The sequence below is a fragment of the Orbilia oligospora genome, assembly GCF_000225545.1.
Source record: "Orbilia oligospora ATCC 24927 unplaced genomic scaffold scaffold00007, whole genome shotgun sequence".
NCBI lineage: Eukaryota > Fungi > Ascomycota > Orbiliomycetes > Orbiliales > Orbiliaceae > Orbilia > Orbilia oligospora.
Genome location: NW_011645564.1, coordinates 537,757 through 549,876, shown reverse-complemented (window position 1 = coordinate 549,876; position 12,120 = coordinate 537,757). Strand labels below are relative to the sequence as shown.

The 12,120-nt window shown below is 42.6% G+C and overlaps 3 protein-coding genes across 3 annotated transcripts; 2 read left to right on the top strand and 1 right to left on the bottom strand.

Moving 5' to 3' along the window:
* Window positions 1–1,521: 1,521 nt before the first annotated feature.
* AOL_s00007g145 (uncharacterized protein) lies at window positions 1,522–3,911 on the bottom strand (the record flags this gene model as incomplete). Its single annotated transcript, XM_011120046.1, has 2 exons — window positions 1,522–2,123; window positions 2,204–3,911. 2 exons carry the CDS (start codon window positions 3,909–3,911, stop codon window positions 1,522–1,524), a joined length of 2,310 nt encoding a protein of 769 aa, XP_011118348.1.
* Window positions 3,912–9,467: 5,556 nt separating this feature from the next.
* AOL_s00007g144 (uncharacterized protein) lies at window positions 9,468–10,067 on the top strand (the record flags this gene model as incomplete). The annotated part of the gene is made up of 3 exons (XM_011120045.1): window positions 9,468–9,557; window positions 9,642–9,731; window positions 9,810–10,067. 3 exons carry the CDS (start codon window positions 9,468–9,470, stop codon window positions 10,065–10,067), a joined length of 438 nt encoding a protein of 145 aa, XP_011118347.1.
* A 577-nt stretch (window positions 10,068–10,644) lies between these two features.
* On the top strand, window positions 10,645–11,213 carry AOL_s00007g143 (uncharacterized protein; the record flags this gene model as incomplete). The annotated part of the gene is made up of 3 exons (XM_011120044.1): window positions 10,645–10,746; window positions 10,824–10,916; window positions 10,986–11,213. The coding sequence occupies 3 exons, from the start codon at window positions 10,645–10,647 to the stop codon at window positions 11,211–11,213; spliced, it is 423 nt and encodes a 140-aa protein (XP_011118346.1).
* Between the last annotated feature and the right edge of the window lie 907 nt (window positions 11,214–12,120).

The following is a 12,120-nucleotide window of genomic DNA, read 5'->3' as shown; positions in this document are numbered from 1 at the left end:
AGTATTAGAAACGGGAATAGGATTTCGTTAGCTTAACTTCGTAGATTCGAGCAGGTTTGATTTGGTTAGCAGCGTTTTGTGGGGGGAAATAAAATAAAAAAAACAGCCTTTCCGATTGAGAACGGGCAAACCAAACCAAACCAGTCCAATCCACCAAACAATAACGGTCGGTAAGAAGTATAAAGACAAGAATTAACAGACAGACAGACTCTAACACCAAATGACCAACAAATTTAGTTGATGGTGATGGTGATGGTGATGGTTGATGATGATGATGGTTGATGATGATGGGACTGGTAGATGGATGGTGATGGTTGACGGTTGATGGTTGATGATGACGATGAAGACGAATTGAGTAGCGATGGAGGTGAGACCGTATCACCGGCTTACCTCGGACCAATATAAAATGTCAGTCAGCTTCAACAGCAGCGGAGGTATTTGATATTGATATTGCTATTGATATTGCATAGACGATATAGAACTGTCAATGTTATATACTATATACTATAGACTACTAAGAATTAACAAGCAATCGATATCTCCAACTATTCCTATCCAATATTAATTCCCAGTCGCGGTCAGTATCAGTATCAGTAGAGTAATTCCATGCCGAACCATACATAGTATGCATGTACAGAGAGTAGTTAGCGGCGTGGGGTTACATACATACAAAGTAAGTAAGTACATACAATAAACCGTTGACTAACTGCATTGACAGCTGTCCTTGCTTCGCTTTCCCCTTTATAATATTCAATGCGTTATACAATTGAATACTACAATTGGTCCAGCCTTTTATATGCCGTTTTTCATTGTTCAGTTCTATACAATACTTCATAGTACATGTACATAAGTAGTAGTATATAAAATGTATAAAACCTTCACTTGTAAATATAACTAGGGGAGGGCATGGATTGATACCCCGCCATGTGCATACTATGATACAAATTTACCCCGCTGCGTCATTGAGAATGCCAATCCCCGTTCAATTCAGCCTGTGAATTTAATCTAATTTAATCAAGATCAATCTGATTAGATTGTATCACAATCTTATCATATCATCCCATTTAGGTAATCTTCATATTGTCAAACAGTGCAACATCAACACACTTTCCCCCATAATCGATTCTAGACCCCAGCGACGGTGATGATGCATGATGGTATTGATATCGATACTAATGGAAGAATATATAATAATGATAATAATGACTATATCTATGAATACCTAAGTAGGTACTTACAAGATGGAAAAATGGATATCATGCAGTACAATATAATATAATATGCAATGGAATAGAATATAATACAAAAACAAAGGTATCGTGATATCAGCATGACAATGAAACCCAACTTCAAAAAAATGAATGAAATCAATTCAGGCTCAAATGCAAATAAACCCATACAACATATGCATAAACCAATCATTCTCTTTTCAAAGTAATCCCCTCCCCGAGCCAAATGCCGAAAGAAATAATAATAATAATAATAAAAAGACATAGAAAGAAAAAAAGAAAGAAGCGAAAGTTAATGCGTCGACCTAAATATCGCCTTCCCATTCTTCCTCATATCCTTAATCCTTCTCGACAAATCAATCAACGTACACAACTTCGCGAACTCCTCAGGACTCTCCTTATTATTATTCTTCTGTCCCAACTTAATCAATGGACTCTCCAACAAATAATCAATAGTCTCAAGTCTACTCGGTATCGGATCGTGTAAATATCCCCGGATCGCATAATGCAACGGCGTATTCCCCAACGGTCCCCCCCTCGCATTCACATCAGACCCCGCATCCAACAATAAAGAAACAATAAGAGTCTTGCGATTATATTCCGCCGCCAGATGAAGTGGTGTCAAATTATTTCGACTCAGAACTTCTTCTCGCATCGGGATGCCGACGTGGTTTAGAATCGATTCTGCGACGGCAAAGTTCTCTTCCTTGGCTGCGATATGAAGGGACGAGAATCCGTCCGGTGAGGAATCTAGGTGGTACGGTTGATCACCGGAGCTGAGCAAAAACCTTGCCATTTCTCCAGATGCTGGACCTTTGTTTCTTGCGATGAGGCCCAAACTGTTGCATTTCCAGATGTTCTCGGCCACATCGATCACACCGCGACAGCATTGCTCTATATATTCCTATCATATCAGTATTTATTCCAAAAATCACAAAAGGCTTTATGAAAGGGGAAAAAAAAGGGGGACATACCAGAAAACAACGCCCGAATGCAATCGTACATCCTATCCCCATGATACTCCGTCAAAAAGAACATAATAGCCCTCTTCTTCGCAACCTCATCCCCAACAACCTCTCCATTCTCATACTTCAAATTAAATCCCGTCAAAGTATCCAAAGCGCTGCGTCCATTCGACGGCTTCGGAATAACCTGATACTCCGGCGGTGGAGGATCGCTAGGTGTAAACGGCGGCGGATCGGATCTCGTTGATCCCGGCGTTTCAGGCGGATAATTCGCATAAGACTGTGAGCTAGAAGCAGCCGGTGAAGATGGTCGGGGTAATTCCGTCTCCAATGGTCCTAAAGTCCTCTCGCTAGGCTCCGTTTGTAACCCTGATAACGCCGATTCAATCCATAAATCGAATCTGAAGTTCTCCGGAATATGCTGTCTATACCATTTCGCCTCCGCCTTCTTGCCCAACCGATCCAAAATCATGGCCATAAGGTAATAATGCGTCCTCTGATCCTTCAAAACGTCATCTTTACTCCAAATTTTAAACAACGGCTGACAAGCCTCCCTAGCCCCCTTGAAATCCCCTAGCTGCATCAAAGCAATACACTTCACCAACTGCAGCGTATTCGAATTCTCAGCACTGGACTTCTCAGCCAACCTCAACGCCGCCGCAGACTGTCGTTGAGCAACCAATAAAATCCCATTGATCTTTTCAAAAAAGTACCTCTCGTTAACCGACAGCACACACCCATGATCCCTCGAGATCTGGGCCAAAGCATCAGAATGCTCGCTCGCATCCGCCCAATGCGCCTTCTCCATCGACTGAAACAACTCATCCCTATGAAACCTCCACCGCTGTTCATCAACCTCTTCCCCTTCAGGATTAAACTGTGTCCGCCTCTTCGGTTGACTCCTCAGCTTCTTCGTCGGCGATTTCAACACCCCTCCGAACACCCCTTCCGTCGCCTTTTGTAAAGTCGGTATCGCGGGGGGAGGTCCACTCGGAGGCGGCGCAGGTAAAGGAATATTCGGTGGCGTTGTGATCCGTAGGTGGTGACCAGTCTCGGCACTAGCCTTCCTCACACCGGCCGGTAATCCAATCCTTTGGGTATGTGTAATAGGTTGAGCGGCTGAAGGTCTCTTCCCTGCTGGTGGCACACTCTCAGATCTATGCCCCTGTTGTTGCTGCAGCTTCTGTGCAGGCATTGTTTGCCCTCTGCGCGGTTGCGGCACAGAACCATTACCATTACCACTACCAATGATCTGCGCCGCTGGTTGCAAACCCGAAGCAGAGGCAGAAGAAGAAGAGGAAGGCCCTGCAGAATTCCCAGAATTCACACCATTATTACCGCTACTATACATATAATTATTCCCAAACTCCGGCGGTGTGGTTGTCCCATTCGAACTCGACCCGCTCCGAGATTTGGAAGAAGTAATACCAACGGCACTTCTGAACCCTTCAACGATCTGTAAATGCTGTAACGCGGCGCTGAGTCTGGCAGTACTATCTTTATGTTTATGTACGACCTCTCGTTCTCGAGCGATTTGCTTTTGGTATGATGATGAGTTTTGATGAGGGAATGTAGACATGGTTGTACTGCTGGTGCTGCTGGTGGTCTGGTGGATTATTGTACGAGCGGGGAGACCTTCATTTGCGGCAGAGGAGTTTATGCGGTCTAGCCATCCTTTGGTTTCGTCTAGATCGTCGAGGTGAAGGCTCATTGCCATCTTGTCGGGTTTTCTTTGGGAGGGTACCCAGATCAGATGTGAGCTGAGAAAATTGGAGACACTCTGTGTTGGAGATGTTCAGCTGAAGTCGAAGTGGAAGAAGTAGTTGGTAGTTCGCGGTTAGTGTCTAATGACTAGTGGTTGTAGTGGTGGTGGGAGTGGTTAGTGGGAATAATTTGGGTGTCTGTGGTAGAAATAGTGAATTATGATTAATGTCGTTGGAGATTCCAGATATCCTTCAGAGAATAAACCATATAAAAATAAAAATAAGTAAAGTATATATATAAAAGATAAATAGTGTAGTATATAGCAAATGTATGTATGTAATTCCTTAGCCCAAAAACAAAAATAACTTCATGGGAAGGTAAAGATCCGGAATGCACCTTGTGATTGTAATATATAAGATAGAGCAGGTATCAGCAGAAGCAGAAGCAGCAAGCTTAGCTTAGCGTCCTTTGGGCTGTACACCCCCCCTAAACTCGTCATGTTTAACCAGGGCCAGGTAAGCCGGTTCAGAAAAAAAAAAGAAGTCTTCGAAGGAGACCAGGGAGCGCTAACCTCAATGCCTTTCCTCCCCCCTTCGGTGTGTCCTTCCTTTGCCTTACTTCTTTATGCTGTGTTATCGAATGGCTTCGGGCTGGTTGGCTGGCTTGGGCGTGAGGCTTGCTGAAACTCGAAACCAGACGGTCGGCTGAATTGGACTTAGTTCAGAAACGCTTCTGCAGACCTCGTTAAGATTTTTTTTATCTCAGAAAATCCCCAATCGATCGTTCCCAGAGATTTCCCTTGTGGGCAGCCATATTCTTCTCTTTTTCTTTTTTCTTCTTCCTCTTCTCTCGGGCCATCCTCGCTTATACTCCTGACCCTTCTGCAGCTCCCTACGGGTATGGCTGGCATCGGCACCCCCCCCTTGTCCTCTTCTTTTTTTTTCCCTTTGGCGATTGACAAAATAATAATAATAAATTCTTCAGATGCAGAAATTATGATCTGCCCTTGCCGGAAGAAATGGGGTTCCCTTGGCTCCCAGCGGACTGCAATGGCAAGAAAAACTCAAAGGCCAGGAGTTTTAAACTGTACCCCGCAGGACATGAAACAGATGACCCAACACCTGTGATCTCATCCTTTTCCCTCTTCAACCGCCGTTTAGGTAATCGTCTGATGAAGGCTACTAAGCAAAAACACCCTTTTACCACGAAGCCAGTGAAAAAATGGCAGGCAAATAGGTCTCGTCTTCCCTTTTCTTGAAACTCAACGGCAACAGCCGATGTCAATTCTTTAAACATTTCCCCCTTACAACAAGTAGACTCGAGTCGCGCACACCCTTTCCCTTTCCCTTTTTCCGAAGAAAGCATCGGACTAAAATCCCCCATCGGAATGTCTCGATTCTTCGAGGTCACAAGGCCGACTTAACCAGGGGGGTAGGGTAAGGTAGTAGTTGACTCGGATGTCGTACAAAGCTGATAAACTAACTGGTTCGTTATGTATTCCGAATGGGTTTCCTGTTCCTGAATCACTGCAGAACGGACTGGACTGGGGTGGTTGCAATTACGGTGCCTGAGCTCTGAAATGCGGGTACCTGTCTGTGCGCCAGATGGTATCCACAGATAAACCCTTGACCTGATGATCACCACCTCAACCTCTGCAACCAACTATTACCAAGCTGGGGAGGGGAGAGAGGGGATGTGGGTTAATACGCATGCGCAGAAGCAAGGGGATATGATGCACGACGACCTAGCTCTCTCGTTAGCTTGTTGTAGATACGAAGGTGGTGGTATCGTGACCCCCATCTTCCATCTTCCCAAAAAATCAAATATATTCCACAAACCCTCACTCACCCCATCATGCAATGATTCAAGCGAGGGGTGTGGGATAGTAGCATGTAGGTGGGATGCAGATGAACTCTGCATCCATCACCTTCTTTTGTTTCTTCCGCTCCCACGGTCCGGTTAAAACAAAGTTGATATTTGACATTCGTTCTGCCAATGGCCACTTCTTTTTTTCCCTTCTCTTCCGGATAAAAAGCTGAAAACGAAGGGGGTGTAGAGAAAGTGCAAGGCAAGGCCTTGTCTGTTAGCGACAATGCATCCCCAAAATGCCGGGACCCTCTTGCATGCCAATTGCATATTACAGGGCATCGTAAACGTATCTAGCTGTTTTTACGATCCTCTCAAATTAGCATCTATCGTGAACCTGCACTGGAAATCACCGTTCACCAGATATGCAACTACTGTAGTCAGCAGCACCAATATAAATTGATATTAACTAGCTCCTTCCAGACAACCCGCGGCCCGTCCAGGCCCTTCAATCCTGAATTAGTATTACACAGTAGACATACCTTGCGATCAAAAAAGAAAGCCCCCGTAGCCTTCCTAACTGCAAGCGCCACTTCGGAAAATAGCATCATTAAAAGTCGTCGAGTATTACTTTTAGTCTCTTGAATATTGCATATGCATCCTATATCAGCTTCGTTTAGAACCCAGCTGGTCAGTCTCGTGAACAAATTCCATATTAAAAACAAAGAACGAAGTGGAAAGAAACAAAAAAAGGCCCGAAGAAACCAGAATAAAAGAAAAAACACCTCGTGTTTCGACGGAGAGATGGCTCCTTCTGGCTTATTTCCGATAATTAGGATATTCATTACATCGGCCTCGAGCGGATGGATTGTACAGATGCGAGCTCTGAGATGCTGAAGATTTCATCAGTGGCGTTATAGTTGGTTGGTTTTGGGTCGATGGATTCGTCAGCTCCCCTGTCCATCATCATCACCAACACATTCTGGATCAACATCAACCACGGAACTACTTCTCCCGTCACTGCACATAGAGCATAATGCATCAATCGATTCCTGCATATCTACAAATCTCCCCAGAAATCTAGAACTTCAGGTCCTACCAAATTACTCAATTTCCTGCTACCAACTTGACTAGTCTGGGGAAACTTTACAACTAGAGATCTGTACTCCGGACATCTGGCCGGGGAGGACTCGAGGTGTGTATGTACGGCATAACATCCCGGTTCAGCTTCAAACTTCTAGAATACTGTCTCGCATATCCTGAAACACCACCTCAACATCCCATTCACGATGTCTTGTGCTCCCAAAAAACCAGCCCCTTGCATCGCCACATGTACATATGTAAGTACATGTAAGTGAATTACTATGTAACTTCAAACAATTTTGCCCCCTTGAAGTAACCAGAAAATACTGTATCGTATAGACTAAACGTGAGGCTAACTAAGAGGTATACTCTCGATCTTACCAGTACTAGTTCAAATTCAATCATGAATAGCAAAGAAGAAGTAGGTATGCAATTAATTCCAAACTCTCCAAGAATAATTTGCCCTCGATCAAGCTTTTTCTTGGGTTCAACTCTTAGGCTCTTAGCCCTTGTAGACGAGAGAAGACCTCATGATCAACCTAAGCGTATGGGGATATATACTTACTCACAGCTAAACATCTCGTATACTCCTCGTTCCACAATTATACAGATTACAATTACCCGACATGATCAATTATCTAAATGCCAAAGATTCTACCAGGCATATCCCTACTAAAAGCAAACGATTAACTACCACCAATTGACAAGCTCCCAATAAACACACGAATTTCAGCCCCCGCTTAGTTTCGGGCCCTCAATGAGCCTCATGATATGATTGTTGATATAAATAGTTATTACGGACCAGCTCAGGATCAATATTCCTAGTTAGTTAACCGAAGTTAAAAGCCAAAGTTATCGGATAACTACCCCGGATGGTACAGCTCAGTTAATTAACTAACGATTAGCTGAATTCATGTAAGTACTCATCTTAAACGAGAGCTATCCGTTGACCTTACCACGAAATTCTAGATGCACGATGCACGTTGAATTTAACCTTAAAACAGCAAACTTTCACCCTTGGTAACTCCTTGGACGCCACTGTATCGATTTCTTTTTTTTTTTTTTTTTGGTGGGGATTACTGTATAATTTACATGCGGCTGGAAACAGAATCCATTGGACAATCGGTTTTGGACTAGTATTCAGGTTTCTGGTTTCAGTCATGAGGCTGAAGTTGCTCCTAGAATGGGTCCCAGGGCCCTGGCACCACAGTATGGGGATGTTTCGAAAAATGCAACTTAAACAACAACTCTCTAGGAATTTGCATATTTGTATATACTATACTCTCGGGCCCGAGGATTGGTAATATATTTGGATATGCACTTCGGAACTAAAAGAGTGATGCCGAAGACTTTATTCTTATATACGGAGATTATGGTCCGAAACCCATTCTTAGATAGTCGTATTAAAGTGTATATTCCGTACCCACGTGGAGTAGATCATGTCAATCAATTGCACAATTGTTCTTCGGGCTCAGAAGCTGCGGCTCGACTGGGCTCTGTTAAGTGATCATGGACTTTGAACTGATAGATCATATGCTGGATGACACGTAGCTATAACATATACTTTAGTGTCATAGCAGACTATACTAGCTATCAAACGATGAATCGATTGATTCGGCCGAATGCATGAGAGTGGCTTTGTCAAACAATGTCGAGGAGCCGGGTATCGTAATTGCGAGCTAGAACTGTCGAGAAAAATTGTAAGAAAAATTGTAAGAAAAATTGAAATAATTAGGGATAGAACTGTAGGTGTAAGATATCAGCCTCGTAGTCTCTTACTAGAGAAAAAATATTAATTGCTACGCAATTAACAGTTTCTTGGTGAATTAACGTCAGAACAACCGTTCGGACTGATATGGCGCAAGATCAGGTCACAGCGAGTTGACTTACGCAGAGTCTTAGAAGAGTTAATTGATCGGTATCATATACATAATTATCTGCAGTGATCATGAGGGTAGTCTACACAATCGCACCTAGCACTAATCATCTGGTACCTGAGCAGTAATTAATATAATTCCTCCTAAAAGATCGAACATTAAATCCATAGACTTTAAAACGTATGTGTTAGGTATACAGTAGCTGCAATAGATCCAAGCTTAAGCTACGTAAATCAAATATGTAGACTTATAGAGTTATAAAGTTAGTGCGTGCACGTGGCTACACTTGAGACCATGTTATCTCTAAGACAGGAGATATATATATTACTAGACGAAAATAACTCGCCATATAATATATAATATATATTATACGAGTAACAGTACTATGTGAGTATCATAAAATTAAAACCGCAATAGCAGCTTAATTAATAAATACTACTTGTGTATAATTGGGAAGATATTTTAGATCTGTGGAGGACACCATCGTGGCATCCACGTGATACTTTCACCATAAATTATACTCATGTTAATACCGTAACTATTAAAGAATGGAATCAAATAAAAGATCGCCGAGTATACCCAAACTCAACCATCGCAACCGTCAATCATCTAGTTTTCCAATAAGTTGATCTTTGAATATTCAACTTCCATAGACATATAAAAGCCCCATCGCGCAGCGACTTTACCTCTTGAACCTCCTACATCTACCTACCTTCTGCCCATCAAGTTACCTCTGTATCCATACTACACATACAATATTACTCGATTGAAACCTATCACAAATCTTACCTCAATACTTCAAGATGTTTTCTTTAATGAATACTCTTCGTCGTACTACCTTCCAAAGCTCTATTCGAGCTAAGTCCACAGCAAACCGGGGCACCCGGATGATGGTACGTCCTATACCCCCCCCCCTTGTACACTTTCACTAACATCCCTATAAAGAAGAATTCACGAACTAACAGAATAATCACCAGCATACCACTCACCCCGGGGCCCCAGAAACACACTCTACCACCGCCGGAAGCGACTTTGCAATAACCACCCTCATCTTCGGCCTATTCGCAGTAAGCTTCCCCCTGAATAAAGCTCTCTCTCTATATATCTCTCTTTAGAACCACTAAAACTAACTGCATATTGAATAGGTCTCAGGCCAAATCCTCAAAGCCTACGAAGAAGTCAAAGAAGAGTGGGATTCTTTAAGAATGTCCATGTATGGATTCAAATGCGAGGTTAGAATCCTAGAAAGGGATCTTAAGATCCTTGAAGGATTAGTACGCACCAAGGAGATGGAAGAAGGGGCTGCTGTTGGGGCCGAAAAGGAGAGAGAAAAGGGTGCTCCACTATTGAAAGTGGGACCCTTTGAGCCTTCGAGGTTATTGTGGGCTTCGAAGACCGTTTAAAGAGAAGGAGCGCTTCGACATGGAGTTTGGCGTTCGAGAAGGGCTGTTATAATGCGCCTTCTTTGTTTTGGGCGCACTGGGTGCATGATGATCGATATTAGCTACTTTTAATAGACTCTTTCGTTTGAAGCGTTTGTATAGCTAACCGGGACTTTATGGCGGAATGACACAACTTGATAATGATATGATCTATTTCCTTGAAACCACGTGTGTAGTAATCAATTGATCAACGTAGCATAGTACTATGATAACCCAGCTTGCCATGCGTCCCGAGGTCAACCGAGAAGCTCATTAAGTCAATGAAGGTAGGTACAATCGTGTCGATCAGAACAATTATAGAGCATGAAACATGTAAATTTGTCAAAGACGCCATAAATGACACCTGATGGAAATATAATAAATATCTTGTCGGCTGCAACTTAAGTACTTCCGTCCCTTCCATTTCGAGTATTCCACATTCCCCCCATTTACAACCTTCTCGGTGCCGCGAATAACGCACATCACTCGAATTTTATATATATCGGGATATCTACAAAAAAATCAGTCTTAAACAAAATAGATATATATAAATATCGAAATGTGGCTACGCAGAGTGTCGAAAACCAGTCTCCGCCATGGCATAGCCCCTGGTATTAGTCGAGGTACACATGCACATCCACCGAGAACCGTTCAACTAATTGTATGTCTCTCACACTCTCTATCTTCAAATTATCTTATTTCTCCAAAATCTAATTCTAAATTTCATCAACCTCACAGGAGAGCAACCGCACACTGATATCCAAGCTCCAAACTTCGTTCAACATCCCACAAATTATGGGACAAACGGCGTTCGCTATTGGCTTATACACTGTACATTACACCTACACCCCTTTCCTAATAAAAATCTAAGTATACGAGACTAAAATTATATATTATTAGCTAGCAACAACAACAATATACATCGGAAGTATCTCTGCCGAACTATCAGACTTCTATGCCATGTGGACACGATCATTGGACGAAGAGTTTGAAAAAGCAAGGGTTGAATGGATGTTAAGAAGTATACTGACAGAAGATATTGATCCGACGGGTGTTATCGATGATTGTGTTACTACTACTAATGCTAAGGGAGTTATATGTACTGGTTGGGATGATGAAGTCGATTAAATTTGTAAATAACTAGAAGTCTATATACTAGTATAGGTATATACAATATCCGCAACTCCAAACTCTTTCATCTGAATGTTGCATTTTGTGATATAAGATCGATCGATATCCCGCCGCTAAGAACTATCTCAGATCTAGATCCTAGCTTAGCCTGGTGATACTGTGTAAGTACTTAAGTATTCATGACTGGAAAATTTTCCGGAGCTATCGCGTTACTTCTTGGTCCTTTCGCTTTTTCCATAAACGGAAAACCATGGTTTTTCCAAGAGATGTGTTGGAAGATGCTCGCAATAACATTGTCACTGTATGGTCTTTCGGCATTAAACGGCGAAGCAAGCCGCTGACCCCCAACATTATGCTCGTAGGCAGCAACACGAAGTCTAACTACCTGCAATTTTTGAGGACTTCCTCGGCTTGATGACCCATATGATGCTGGCGACACCAACAGCCTTCAGGCTGAACGCAGCTCACAGAGGAGCTTAAATGAACCACATCCTAAATAGACACCATCTCAATTTTGGTATTTCGGGGTTTTGATATAAGATGGACAAACAATATACACTATTGACCGCCGTTCTGGTTCTGTACCTTCACCTAGACGCAAATCCAACAACAACATAAAAAACGTCGACATGACGTCCTATTTCGAACACCTTTTGTAACAAAGCTGCAGCAGCATAATCAACTTAAGGCAAAAATAGCGTCGGCTTGCGGTGCTGTTAGGATGATAATCGGAGATATCCCTCAGAACAACACAAAGAGTCCGGTCTAGAATAAGATACTACCCAGAATCAATCCCTGCACCTCGTGAACAATTACTTACAGTGATATTATTAGTTATGAGTCTAGAGGCCTTAATTAATATTCTTTGCATTCTTATCTCCTGTATGGTCTAAAGTCTGTGCAG